The sequence below is a fragment of the Amia ocellicauda genome, chromosome 11, assembly GCF_036373705.1.
Source record: "Amia ocellicauda isolate fAmiCal2 chromosome 11, fAmiCal2.hap1, whole genome shotgun sequence".
NCBI lineage: Eukaryota > Metazoa > Chordata > Actinopteri > Amiiformes > Amiidae > Amia > Amia ocellicauda.
This window is the reverse complement of record NC_089860.1, coordinates 25,705,356-25,718,521: the sequence shown is the minus strand read 5'-3', so window position 1 is coordinate 25,718,521 and position 13,166 is coordinate 25,705,356. Positions and strand designations below refer to the sequence as shown.

The 13,166-nt window shown below is 49.2% G+C and overlaps 1 protein-coding gene across 2 annotated transcripts; it reads left to right on the top strand.

Annotated features, from left to right (window-relative positions):
• Window positions 1–108: 108 nt before the first annotated feature.
• Window positions 109–13,044, top strand: LOC136763271 (protein argonaute-1). Of its 2 annotated transcripts, XM_066717146.1 has the most exons (19): window positions 109–561; window positions 2,219–2,408; window positions 2,548–2,668; window positions 2,888–3,069; window positions 3,236–3,372; window positions 3,747–3,881; window positions 4,000–4,087; window positions 4,338–4,485; window positions 4,585–4,704; window positions 4,869–4,991; window positions 5,753–5,886; window positions 6,034–6,218; window positions 6,431–6,590; window positions 7,333–7,423; window positions 10,549–10,743; window positions 10,894–11,028; window positions 11,254–11,355; window positions 11,626–11,825; window positions 12,032–13,044. In XM_066717146.1, the coding sequence occupies exons 1-19, from the start codon at window positions 537–539 to the stop codon at window positions 12,138–12,140; spliced, it is 2,580 nt and encodes an 859-aa protein (XP_066573243.1). In that variant the 5' UTR covers window positions 109–536; the 3' UTR covers window positions 12,141–13,044. The 2 variants fall into 2 exon arrangements, with proteins under 2 accessions (XP_066573243.1, XP_066573244.1); XM_066717147.1 differs by lacking the exons at window positions 109–561; window positions 2,548–2,668 and having other exon boundaries at window positions 2,322–2,408.
• The last annotated feature ends 122 nt before the right edge of the window (window positions 13,045–13,166 follow it).

Genomic DNA, 13,166 nt, shown 5'->3' with positions numbered 1-13,166 from the left:
TCCTAATGGACCACTGTAACAAACGCACTGTCCATTTGTAAAGTCATCCCCTCCGCCAGAGGGCGCCTCCACAAGCGAGCACACCTTCCTTGGCGCTGCGTTGTCGGAGAGATAGGATTCCGGGTGTCTGTCTCTTTGTTCCGTGGAGGATCCCGAGTTCAGCGGAGAGCGGTGAGCCAACTGACCCAAGCAGCGACGCTGCAGCTGGGTACAGCGCACCTAGCCAGGCCGGGGACCAGAAATAAGCAGGCAGAGCAAAGTGCATAGCCACGGCGGCCCCGGAGCAGCTCAGTGACCTGTGGCCTCTGAAAGACCAGCCGACCGGGCATCGGCGCTTGCACACCCCACGGGCTCGGGGTCTGGGGGGTCCGAGTGGTGACCCAGGGGGCGGGGGGCGCAGCTGGAGCAGCGGTGCGACAGTAGCCATCACGACGGGCAGAGGAGGTTGACAGGCGGGCGGAAGGGAACCGCACAGCCGGTGCTGTTGTGAAAAAGCACTAGGATTTTCTCCGGACCAGTGCGGCAGAGTGAATGGGATGGACCCAGGACCCTCTGGAGCAGGTAAGGATGGGAGATGACTGTGGGGCTCCGTGACAGCAGAGGCTGTGTGGTTGAGAGGGGCAGGGGTATGCATGCGGGGGGACAGTACGGCCCCCAAGCCCCCCGTGTCAGCTGCCGTACAGATTCGTGGAGTGGGCACCGTGAGGAAGGGGGTGGTGGGATTCATGTCAAGGGAAGGGTATTCCGTGGAAATTGTATTTTGGAGTCAGGCAGGCCGGGGGTCACCGCCTGGGGGTCGTGGGAATCTGTAGAGGAGCACAGCGACTCCACACCGTCCACGGTGGGGCTCAGCCCGGTACAGACACGGGGGGCGTGTCGGGTTAATCGCATCATTGTCTAGCTGCACCCGTACCTGACACCATCAACTGATACTCGTCTAATCAAACGTGTCTGTGTGTGAAACCTGTCTGCATTTACCGAGGCTGATGTGCGAAGGGTGAGCAGTGTACACGGTGTCTATAGTGTATATTGTGTCTAGAGTATACACTTTACATCATCTAGTGTATCTGGTCTTCATAGTGTATGCAATGTTTTTACACGGTGTACAGTCTGTATAGTGTATACAGTGTAGTGTACAGTGTAATGTATGCATTGTATTTAGTGTGTAAAGTTTGTGCAGTTTAAAGTATACTAAAGTCACACTGGATAAGGGCATCTGCCTAAAAATAAATTATAAATATACAATGTTGTGTACTCAGTGTGTGTAGTGTGTACACTATAGTGTATACAGTGTAGCATTCACCATTACACACACAGCCTGACTATATACACCTGTGTCCCTGCAGCAGGTGTGTGCACTGCCCTTAGCTTGGCCTCTGTGTGTCACTGTCGATACAGGGGTGTCACAGATGGCTCATAGTGAGACTGCAGCACAGAGAGCCAGCATCCCCTCCCAGACCTGGTGTGAGAGTGAGTGTGTGTGTGTACAGGGTTCAGGCTGTGAGTTGTGAGTGTGGAGTGTTTATATGGGTGTGCGAGAGTGCTGTGGCTGTGTGCCGTCCACTGGGCCCCTCATCTCAATAACAAAGCGCATTGCCCTGTGTCTCCATGGAGCTGCGGAGAATGGGGGGGACCATGCCTGGCGTCTCTGTCTCAGGGGGGAGGGAGAGGTGGTTGTGTATGTCCTGAGATGGGGGCTGCCCCCCCCATGGGTCAGCCTGGGGTCACAGTGCTCTGTCTGTGCCGTCTTTTGTTCACATGTTCATTGTGTGGTACAGCAGGAACAGGGCAACACAGAGACACTCACACTGTGCTCTGGTAGCCCCAGTACCCTGCCTGCATGTGTGTAGTGTGTGTGCGAGGTGTGGTGTAATTGGTTTTGGGTGTGTGTTATGTGTTTGTGTACTGTGTCGTGTGGGAGTGTTTCTGTGGTTTGCCCTTTGACCTGGTTACCCACCCCTCCCCGAAGCCTGACTGTATTTGTGCTGAGTGTATCCTCATCATGGGATCAAAGGGCACGAAGGAGACCCAGTGACTGACAGTGGATGGGGGAGAGTGGGGGCAGTCAGAAATAGTCAGGATTTTGACAGTGGAATGGGAGGTACAGTGATGTGTCACACACTGTCTCTGAAAACTGTAAACACACTGTCTCTGCCTCTCCTCCTTCCCTCTCCCCTGCTCCTATCTCCATCTCCCCTCTCTGTGTCCCCCCCCCCAGTGCCTGTGGGGTCCTTCCCCCCCCCGCCCCTGCAGCAGGTGTTCCAGGCCCCTCCCAGGCCCGGGGTGGGCAGTGTGGGGAAGCCAATCAAGCTGCTGGCAAACTACTTTGAGGTGGAGATCCCCAAGATGGATGTCTATCACTACGAGGTGGACATCAAACCTGACAAGTGCCCACGCCGTGTCAACAGGTATCCTGACCTCCTGAATGCTAATTCAGTGGTTCCGATAGTGTAGTGCACAGCAGTGTGTATGTAGTACAGTGCAGTGTGTGTGTAGTACAGAACAGAACAGTACAGTGTTGAGCCCTCTCTCTGGCACCCTCTGCAGGGAGGTGGTGGAGTACATGGTGCAGCACTTCAAGCCACAGATCTTTGGCGATAGGAAGCCGGTGTACGACGGCAAGAAGAACATCTACACTGTCCTGGCCCTGCCCATCGGCAACGAGCGGGTACACAATGCAGAGCACAGCACCCCCGCACAACAGCACAGTGCAGCATAATACAGCACACCACTGCACAGCACACCATACCACACCACCACACACCATAGCACCGTACCGCAACGCAATGCAACACAACACAACACAGCACCCACTGGCAATGAGCACACAACACTGCCACACACCATGACTGACTGACTGCCCCTCACCCATTTCCTCTCTCTCCAGGTGGATTTTGAGGTAACTATTCCAGGTGAGGGGAAGGACAGGATCTTCAAGGTCTCTATCCGCTGGCTGGCTGTGGTGAGCTGGCGGCTTCTGCAGGAGGCGCTGGTGAGCGGCCGGGTACAGGTCCCTCTGGACTCGGTGCAGGCGTTGGATGTCGCCATGAGGCATCTGGCCTCTATGAGGTACTCTACAGCCCTGCCTGGCCCAAACAACACAGTACAGCCACACAGTACAGTACAACACAGCACAGTACTGCCCAGCCAAGCACAGTTACATAGTACAGGACAATGCAACACAGTACAATACAGAGCTGTGGCTTCGACACTCTCTCCACTGTTTCTATCTCAGGTACACTCCAGTTGGTCGTTCCTTCTTCTCTCCCCCTGAGGGGTACTATCACCCTCTGGGGGGCGGGCGGGAGGTGTGGTTCGGTTTCCACCAGTCCGTGAGGCCGGCCATGTGGAAGATGATGCTGAACATTGACGGTGTGTCTATATGTCTGTCTGCCTGTGTGTGTGTGTCTGTCTGTGTGTGTTTGTGGCTGCCTGTGTGTCTATGTCTGCCTTTGTTTGCGTCTGTCTTTGTGCAATGTCAGTGTCTGTGCGTGCGTCTCTCTCGCTGTGTGTCTGTGTGAGTCTCTCACAGTGTCTGTCTCTTTGTCTCATTCAATATGTCTGTGTCTTTCTCTCTGCGTGTCTGTGTCTGTCTGTCCCTCAGTTTATCTGTGAGCGAGTGTGTTTCTTGGTGTGTGTCAGTGTCTGTCTCTCAGTGTGTCATTGTGTCTATCAGTGTGTCTCCCTCTCTGTCTCTCTCTGTCTCTGTGTGTTAGTGTGTCTCTCTCTCTCTCTCTCTCCCTCAGTGTCGGCCACTGCATTCTACAAGGCCCAGCCGGTCATCGAGTTCATGTGTGAGGTGCTGGACATCCGCAACATCGCCGAGCAGCCCAAGACACTGACGGACTCACAGAGAGTCCGCTTCACCAAGGAGATCAAAGGCAAGGGGGCTGTGCTGTGCTGTGATGTGGCTGGGCTCGGGACACACGTTGCTGTATTACTGTAGTTTGTTCTCAGCTGAATGACCTGGTAATCTGTGTTGTCCATTTGTGTGTCCAGGTCTGAAGGTGGAGGTGACGCACTGTGGCCAGATGAAGAGGAAATACCGCGTCTGCAACGTTACCCGCCGCCCCGCCAGCCACCAGACGTGAGTGTCTGCCTGTGTCCGGGGTCAGGGGTCAGTGTGGGAACTGTGGGAATGGGAGTGGATATGTAATATGCCAGTGTGCGGAGGGAGGCGTGCAGGGGAGGGGGTGGTATTGGGGAAGTGAAGGGGGAATGGAGAGGGGGGTGGGGGGACGAGTGGATTGGAGTATGCAGCTCAGTTTGGGGGGAGTGGTAGTGGCTCTGTGGGAGTGGGTGTGCTGTGTGACTCGACTGCCCGCTCACCCCCACAGGTTTCCCCTGCAGTTGGAGAGTGGGCAGACGGTGGAGTGCACAGTGGCACAGTACTTCAAACAGAAGTACAACCTGCAGCTCAAGTACCCTCACCTGCCCTGCCTCCAGGTGGGGCAGGAGCAGAAGCACACTTACCTGCCCCTGGAGGTGAGTCTGCTGTCAATTGTCTTTATTTTAGTTATTTATTTATTTTCATTTTTGAACCGGAAATAAACCTTTCTTTTTCTCCCTCTCCCACTCTCTCAGGTGTGTAACATCGTGGCGGGGCAGCGCTGCATCAAGAAGCTGACAGATAATCAGACCTCCACCATGATCAAAGCCACAGCACGCTCTGCCCCTGACAGGCAAGAGGAGATCAGCCGGCTGGTGAGTGCCGCCCCCTGGAGGGTGGGGTCGGCAGCTGGGTAGAAGGTGGTCAGGGTCACTCACTCACTTTTTCTCCCCCCCTCCTGTCCTCTCCTCTCTCACGCTCTCTTTCCCTCCCTCTCCCCTTTTCTCTCCCCCTCCCCACCTTTCCCACCCCTCTTCAGATGAAGAATGCCAGTTATAACCTGGACCCCTACATCCAGGAGTTTGGCATCAAGGTGAAGGACGACATGGCGGAGGTGACAGGCAGGGTGCTGCCAGCGCCCATCCTGCAGTATGGCGGCCGGGTGAGAGGGGGGGAGTGAGGGGACGGCGGGCAGAGTACTGTTCTTTTGCATGATTGTTATTATTATGGACAACTATGCAGTAGTCATTGTGTTTAGAAGCACATAGACTTTTTTTAGACTGTGTAAGTTGCCCTAAAAAAATATGTATTAATAAATTAAAACTAAACCCAACCATACATGCAGTCCGCAGCGGTCTACACCAGTATATATAACTTTACACCAATCCCCACCACTCTGCAACTGTCTACCAGTTGAATGCTGTATTTAGTTGCATGTGCATTAATTAAAAGATCAATTGAAATGCACACTTTCTAACGTCTGATCTTTTCAGTTTCTGGTCCAGTTTTCCTTGTTCCCTGGATAATTAGTTTGTAAGGTTTGCTAGTAGCTATAATACTTATATAAAATAAAGTGCTGTTTCCCTAACAAAATAATCGTAAGTCAAAACTGCTGTCCAATTTCATTTTTTATTTTTCTGCAAAAAGGACACACAAGGTGCTGACTTGCTCATATGTGTACAGACAAGAACATTTAGAACATCTCTTGTAGAACATGAGGGACATTCTAAATGAAGTAATACTATTTTATAATATATATATGTTTATGTTTTTATCAATGCTATTCCTGTGCTGGAAAGTGTCGTTGAGTAGATTTATATGGGGTGTGAATATTGTTGTCATTATTGTCTATGGGATTCTGTTACGCGGGGCTCTGTGTGGCCCAGTGCTGATGGCAGCGCTGCTCTCCACCTCTCTGGACAGAGCCGGGCCATCGCCACGCCGAACCAGGGTGTGTGGGATATGCGGGGGAAGCAGTTCTACAACGGCATCGAGATCAAGGTGTGGGCCATCGCCTGCTTCGCCCCACAGAAACAGTGCAGAGAGGAGGTGCTGAAGTAAGGAGGGAAAGGGGGAGGGAGGGAGAGTTGGAGAGGTTAAAGGAGACTGAGAGAGAGACTGGGCTCTGGGGCTTCTGGGGTCCCGAGTGGCACGGGGGGGTCCTGGGCTGGGTTGACCCGGCTGCTCTGGTTCTGTCTCTGCAGGAACTTCACAGACCAGCTGCGCAAGATCTCGAAGGACGCGGGGATGCCCATCCAGGGCCAGCCGTGCTTCTGTAAATACGCACAGGGCGCTGACAGTGTGGAGCCCATGTTCCGCCACTTGAAGAACACTTATTCAGGGCTGCAGCTCATCATTGTCATCCTGCCGGGCAAGACCCCCGTCTACGGTACAGCAGCCTGCCTCCTTCTGTGTCTCTCTCCCCCTGCTTCTCTGTTTCCCTCTGTCCCTTTGTGTCTTAGTCTCTGTCTCACTATTTGTCCCTCAGTCTCTGCAAGGCTGTTTCATTGTCTCAGAGATGTCTCACTCAGTCTAATTGTGCCCGTCACTTGTCACTGTCTCATACTCATCTACTCATCTCTCCCCCCTCTCTGTCTCCAGCGGAGGTGAAGCGTGTGGGAGACACTCTCCTGGGAATGGCCACTCAGTGTGTCCAGGTGAAGAATGTGGTGAAGACGTCCCCCCAGACGCTGTCCAACCTCTGCCTCAAAATCAATGTCAAGCTGGGCGGCATCAACAACATCTTGGTACCACACCAACGGTGAGGGCTGGGGCTACGGCCTGCATTTGGTTCTGACAAATACAACGCAATAAAAATATCTAGTATACGTATGAGCCCCGAGTGCACAGTGTTAGCAATGTGATCCGACTGTGGCGCTGTCTGCACACCTCCCACAGGCCCGGCTCTGGAGCGCAGCTTTGAAGTTGTGCACGCATACATACGGCATAGTTTTTATTTTTTCAAAATCAAACTGAAACAGGAATTGAAAGAGCCAGATTGGAGTGACAGGGTGACCCCAGCTGTGCCAGAGCAGCACTGCCCACCACTCCAATACAAATTAATTTTATGATATGATAACAGAATTTATTTGTTCCAATTTCCTCATTATTATAATCATAAGCTCCCAAAAATCTCAGAGAACATGGCGTATGTGAAAACACAGACGTAAAATATGAACCTGAAAACAAACCGAACAGGAAAGCAATGTTTCTCAAAAAATGCAATATCCATTATGTAGTATACTGTAAATACATTAACAGAGGCCTCGAATGGCACCAAGGAGTTCTCTCTGATGCTGTGGTAACACACAGAAAACGAATGAGAAAAAACAGCTAGAACGTACAGTTTCAAGCCTTAGTCTGAATGCATAGAGAAAGCTCGTAGGTGCCGATTGGGATTTCCACTATGCCATTGTCGTCCCCAAAACATTTTATCAAGTTTATTATTGTCAGCTGCTCAGTGCATCTTCCTTGTGCTGAGGTCTTCCTCACCCCCCCCACAGCTCCGCGGTGTTCCAGCAGCCGGTGATCTTCCTGGGCGCAGATGTGACACACCCCCCTGCAGGCGATGGGAAGAAGCCGTCCATCACGGCGGTGAGTCCAGCCTGCCCCTCTCTCTGTCTCTCACCCTCTCTCTCCCTCTACCTCTCTCTCTCTCTCCCCCCCTGCTGTTCCCCCTCTGTCTCTCTCTCTGCCTCTCCCTCCTTGTGTCTCGGCCTCTCCTTCTCCCTCTCTGTCTCTGTTCCTGTTTGCCTCCTCTCCCTGTTACTTTTCTACAACTTCTTACTCTCACACTCACCCTCTAACTCAAATTAAAATATAAATTCAAAACATGCTTTATTGTCATGACACAGTTGACATAGGGGTCACCAGAGCATTTACAAAATCAGTATATAGGGAAAATAAATACAATAAAATATCAAATAAAAGTACAACTAGAGGGAAAAAAGTTAAATTAAAACAGATTCAGTGCTTGCCCCACCATGCACACTGCTCTTGATAGCTTTGACAACACTGATGTAACTTAGTCATGCCAATAAAGCTTTTTTGAATCCAAATGAATGAATTAATAAATAAGTAAATGGAGAGAGAGGAAGAAAGAAAGAAAGAGGAGAACGTCTCAGTGGTGACTCACCCATCCTTCCTTGCTCCACCCCCCTGACTAGGCTGGACTCCATGACATCAGACCCCGCCCCCCCCGCCCCCTTATGATGTCTATCTGTTGTGTGTTCTGCTATTCCACACTGCACTGTGCTCCCCGAGCATCACCCCCCCCACTCTGCCAACAAAGCCGTCGCATAGCAACAATGACGAGCGCTTGAGGGTGTGTGTAGAGGTCAGGCTTTACAGGAACAGGTGACTCAGACAGGAGAGCTGCCCCCTCACCCCCGCACGATCCCTCTCTCTCTCTCTCTCTCTGTCTCGTATCAATTCAGCTCCAATAAAAGAAAATGATTGAGTGAGTTACATTTGTGTTGCAATGAGGTACAGTGCATACAGTCATTCTGTAACGGTGTGCTCTGGGGTGCCAGGTAGGTTTAGACAATCCTACCATTAAAAACATTGAACGTTGACCAATAACCTGCCTACTTGAATATAAATATATTGTTACTAAGATTCCAAAACAAGTCTGCAATTGCCCATATAAGCAATATTATAAATGCAACTAAGCCCGATTTGCCCCACACTTAAAGCAGCGATATGTGCACTAATTGTAAATCATTTATATCGTGGCCAGCAACACAGCAATGCATTCAAACAGTAATTGGATAGCAGTAGTTATTTAGTGTATCAATTCAGCAATAATAAAACAGCATAGGAAAAGAACCACATAACACGCAGACAACACACAGTACATTCCCTTATATCTGTCTATAGTTTGTGACATTCAGTTTAATACACCAGCAGATTCATAACCATAAATATCTCAGGCGGGGGCTAATATTCAGTGTGAGCTAAACCACCAATTAGCACTCATGTATGGTTTCATATTAGTACTTAATGTAACCATAATAACAAAACACCATGGTAATGAAACATACAGAAAAGGCATACAAAGACCCATTGGATTGTACACAATTGGACATGGCAAGAACAGGACACAAATAGCATGTTATAACCCGTGGCTGTATCATGCATATAGTTAAGAGCAATCCCAGATAACATCACCGTTAAAGCAAGGCAACAGCCACAAAGGGGCAAAACAGAAGAAGAAAGAGTTCTGAAAGTTCAAGCCAGATTGCCATCTTCATTCCATAAATCCCAGACTGTGTAGATCTCCCCATCCTTTGTAGAGTGGATGTACAGTTCAAACAAATGTCCGTATACAAACATCCACACAGAGTTGGATGTTTCAAAGTCACGCTTCTCTGCTGTACCGCGTCTGTAGAGTGGTCTCACATTTGTATCAATGTATGCCAAAACAAAGAAAATTAAACCTAAACCATATGCAACACTCAACAAACGTTCTCCCGCCAGCTAATTCAGAAGAGATCACCCCTCCCTCTATGCTTACCTCACTTATAGTACTCCATTGGGTACACAACAGCGACTCTTTAAAGGGCCAGAGCATTTAATACACCGATGCATGAAGCTTCATTAACTGTGAGCATTACAGACCGTCACAAATTCTACAGTTAAGAGCTTAACACCCATAGACATGTTTACATTATTTATAATTGTCGTTGTGTATACAGTATACATAGTGCTCAGTCTGCCTCTCTGTCAATTCAAATTTTAAAAAAGTGTAGTGCTATTATATAGTGATTGGTTTTCCCCAATGAAATAACTCTTGTAATAAATTTGACAAGTAGAACTTGATTAGTTTGAATTGAAACAAGTTCAAAAGATACAAACAACTCTTTCTTTTAAAACAAAGGTACACTGAATATGCTAAATTACTAAAATAATAGATAAAGTAGGAAATTAGATCAATTGTAAGGGACAAAAGTTACTTTTGGTAATGATTATAACACTGACACTATCCTTCTTAAGAGGATATTAAGTAGTTAGTATTGGTTTGTTACTTCAAAGTTAATTTTATCAGTCTCAAACACCAGTTCGGGAGAAATGCTCATGATTCTGTCAACAGGGAACCTTTCAATTTATGATTGGACACAACTGTGGTAAAAGACTAGGTATCTGCTATATTATTAGCTTATATTGATTTTGGTCTCCAATAGCTAATGGCAGAATGGTGAAGATCTCTCTTGATACACAAACACACACATATATATATATATATATATATATATATATATATATATATGCTATATCTATGCAATGTATATAGTCGATGACTGTGAAGAATTCTTGATACGGTCTGGGTTGCTGGCTGGGTTCAGAGTACATTCTGACATTCAAGCAGCACGAAACACAGACTTGTGTCTTGAAGGGAGCTGAGCAACTGGTTAAGTCTCAGGTTTCTGTGTATTCACTGTATCATCTCATGTCCTCTTTGATGGTGAGATGCAGTGGGGCTGATAGCTTTCTATCAAGATGTCCATATCCCCCCTAAACTGTGGGCTTTAGAGACATCACAGCACATCTTTCATGCATGTTATGACCTTCTGGAACTGACCAGATTCTGGAGGGGCAGAAGATCACCATTTTATATCAATCATATGCATTAAACTGACAAAATTTGCTGGTTGCTACACAAGTATACAGAAGTGTTGCCAAAGCATTTACATTCTCTCTTTCTCTCTCTCTGTGTGCAGGTGGTGGGCAGTATGGACGCCCACCCCAGCCGGTACTGTGCCACAGTGCGTGTGCAGCGCCCAAGGCAGGAGGTCATTGAGGATCTCTCTTACATGGTTCGTGAGCTACTGATCCAGTTCTACAAGTCGACCCGCTTCAAGCCCACCCGTATCATCTTCTACAGGGACGGGGTGCCTGAGGGCCAGCTGCCACAGGTGGGGGTTGACCTATGCGTTATCTGGGCTGGCCTGGGCTGTGTGTTGTGTTATGTTATTCACTCTCTCCCTCTGTCCCCCACGCTCCCCTGGCCTATCCCTCTTTCTCTCTCCCCCTCTCCCCCTGTCTAACTGTGCCTCTGTCCTCAGATTCTGCACTATGAGCTGCTGGCAATCCGGGATGCCTGCATCAAGCTGGAGAAGGACTACCAACCAGGCATCACCTACATCGTGGTGCAGAAGCGCCACCACACTCGGCTGTTCTGCGCCGACAAAGCAGAGCGAGTGAGTGTGGGGTCCTGCTCCGCCCTGTGTTCTGTCTGTGATGCTGCCAGCCTGTCTCTGTCACTGTGTCTCTGTATGTGTGTCTCTGTCTCTTTCTCTTTCTATGTCTCTCTCTCTCTGTTTCATCAGTGCAGCTCAGTTCTCTCGTTGTTTCCTGTGCAGCAGTCAGAGCATAGCTGGGTAAGGGTATAAGAGTGCTGTCTCTGTCCACCTGTTCCCTCACAGATTGGGAAGAGTGGGAACATCCCTGCTGGCACCACAGTCGACACCAGCATCACTCACCCCTTCGAGTTTGACTTCTACCTGTGCAGCCACGCCGGCATACAGGTAAGTGTAGCCCTGTGGCCTTTCCCCCACTGTCTCTGCCCCCTGTGCCGGTATATCTGTTCCCCCACAGCTGGTGTGTCTGTCTCACCAGTGTCAGGTTTCTCCCCACCCACTCTCCGCTTATATCTCTTATATCTTTTATATCTCTCTCTTTTTCTTCCCCTCTCTCTTTTCCTCTTCCCCTCTCCCTCTCCAACTCTCTCTGGCTCTCTCCCTCTCTAACTCTCACTCCCTCTACCCATCTCTTCCCCTCTCTCTCTCCTACCCCAGGGCACCAGTCGTCCCTCTCACTACTATGTACTGTGGGATGATAATCGTTTCACTGCCGACGAGCTGCAGATCCTCACCTATCAGCTGTGTCACACGTATGTGCGCTGCACACGCTCTGTCTCCATCCCCGCGCCCGCCTACTATGCCCGACTGGTGGCGTTCCGTGCCCGGTACCACCTGGTGGACAAGGAGCATGACAGGTGGGGGTGATTATAAACTTGGAATATAGTACAGCACATAGTAATTTTATACAGCACAGCGCAGACTGATTTTATACAGTACAGCAAAGTGTGATTATATACAGTACAGCACAGTGTAATTATATACAGTACAGTGCAGTTTATGTGTGAAAAGAGAGGTGTAAGAGTCTGACAATCACTCTCTCTCTCTCTCTCTCTCTCCGCAGTGGGGAGGGCAGCCACATCTCTGGGCAGAGTAACGGCCGGGACCCCCAGGCCCTGGCAAAGGCCGTGCAGGTGCACCAGGACACTCTGCGCACCATGTACTTCGCCTGAGAGACCTCCGCCGCCCTCCTACCTCAACAAACTCACTGAGCCAGCCCCCCACTTCCGTCTCCTGGAGCAGACGGACCTATGGATGTATAGATAGACAGACAGACACACTCCGCTCCACACAGCAGGGCACTGTTTTTATGACTCCAGGATTATATATTTTTTATATATATAATGACATATATCTATGCGTCTATATATTTACACTCACAAGTATGTATGCAATACCGAAGGGAAGGAACTGAGGTCTCTGACCAGCCAATTGCTGCCTCTGTTTGCAGACATGCCCCCGCAGCCTGCCAATCACATCACAGATGCAGCACCTTGGACATTTTATCTGTTGTGTCTATTTCTACTGCGAAAAGAATAACAGACAACAATTGAAACACTTATGATTTTATTCTTGTTCTTCATATTTGTTGTTTTATATTTTTATATGTTTGTTTTTTTACCCTTGAGGCAAGGTACAATAGCACTTATAGAGTTAGGCACTACCTGTGTTAGCTGTGAGCAGTAGACTAGAGTGCAGTAGGTATGGAGAGTGCCTTACTGTAGTGACACAGGACAGCTGAAGCCAGAGACACTGGTCGAGGGTAAGAGTGAGGAGCCACCCTCTACACTGACCTTGAGAGAGAGAGAAAGAGAGCAGATTGGGCTGTGAGAGAGAGAGAGGGGAGCCACCCTCTACATTGACCCTGAAAAGACCGCTGCTACAGTTCTTCCCTGTGCCCCAATCCAGTCCAGCCCGCTACAGTGCGGTCCTGTTGGTGCCCACGGACTGACTGACTGGCAGTGTGGAGGCATCACTCAATCACAGCAAATCCACACAGAACCGACTCTGGGTCTCAAAGCTGTATCCAATAGTGTGAAATCTCTGGTTATTTTTTAAATAAAATTTGTGTTTTTCTTACAATTGTTTCCTGATTTTATTTATGTGCATATACTGGAGAATAATTTGAAATGCAACATGTAAAGTGTTGGTCCCACGTTTCATTAGCTGAAATGAAAGATCCCAGAAATGTTCCATAT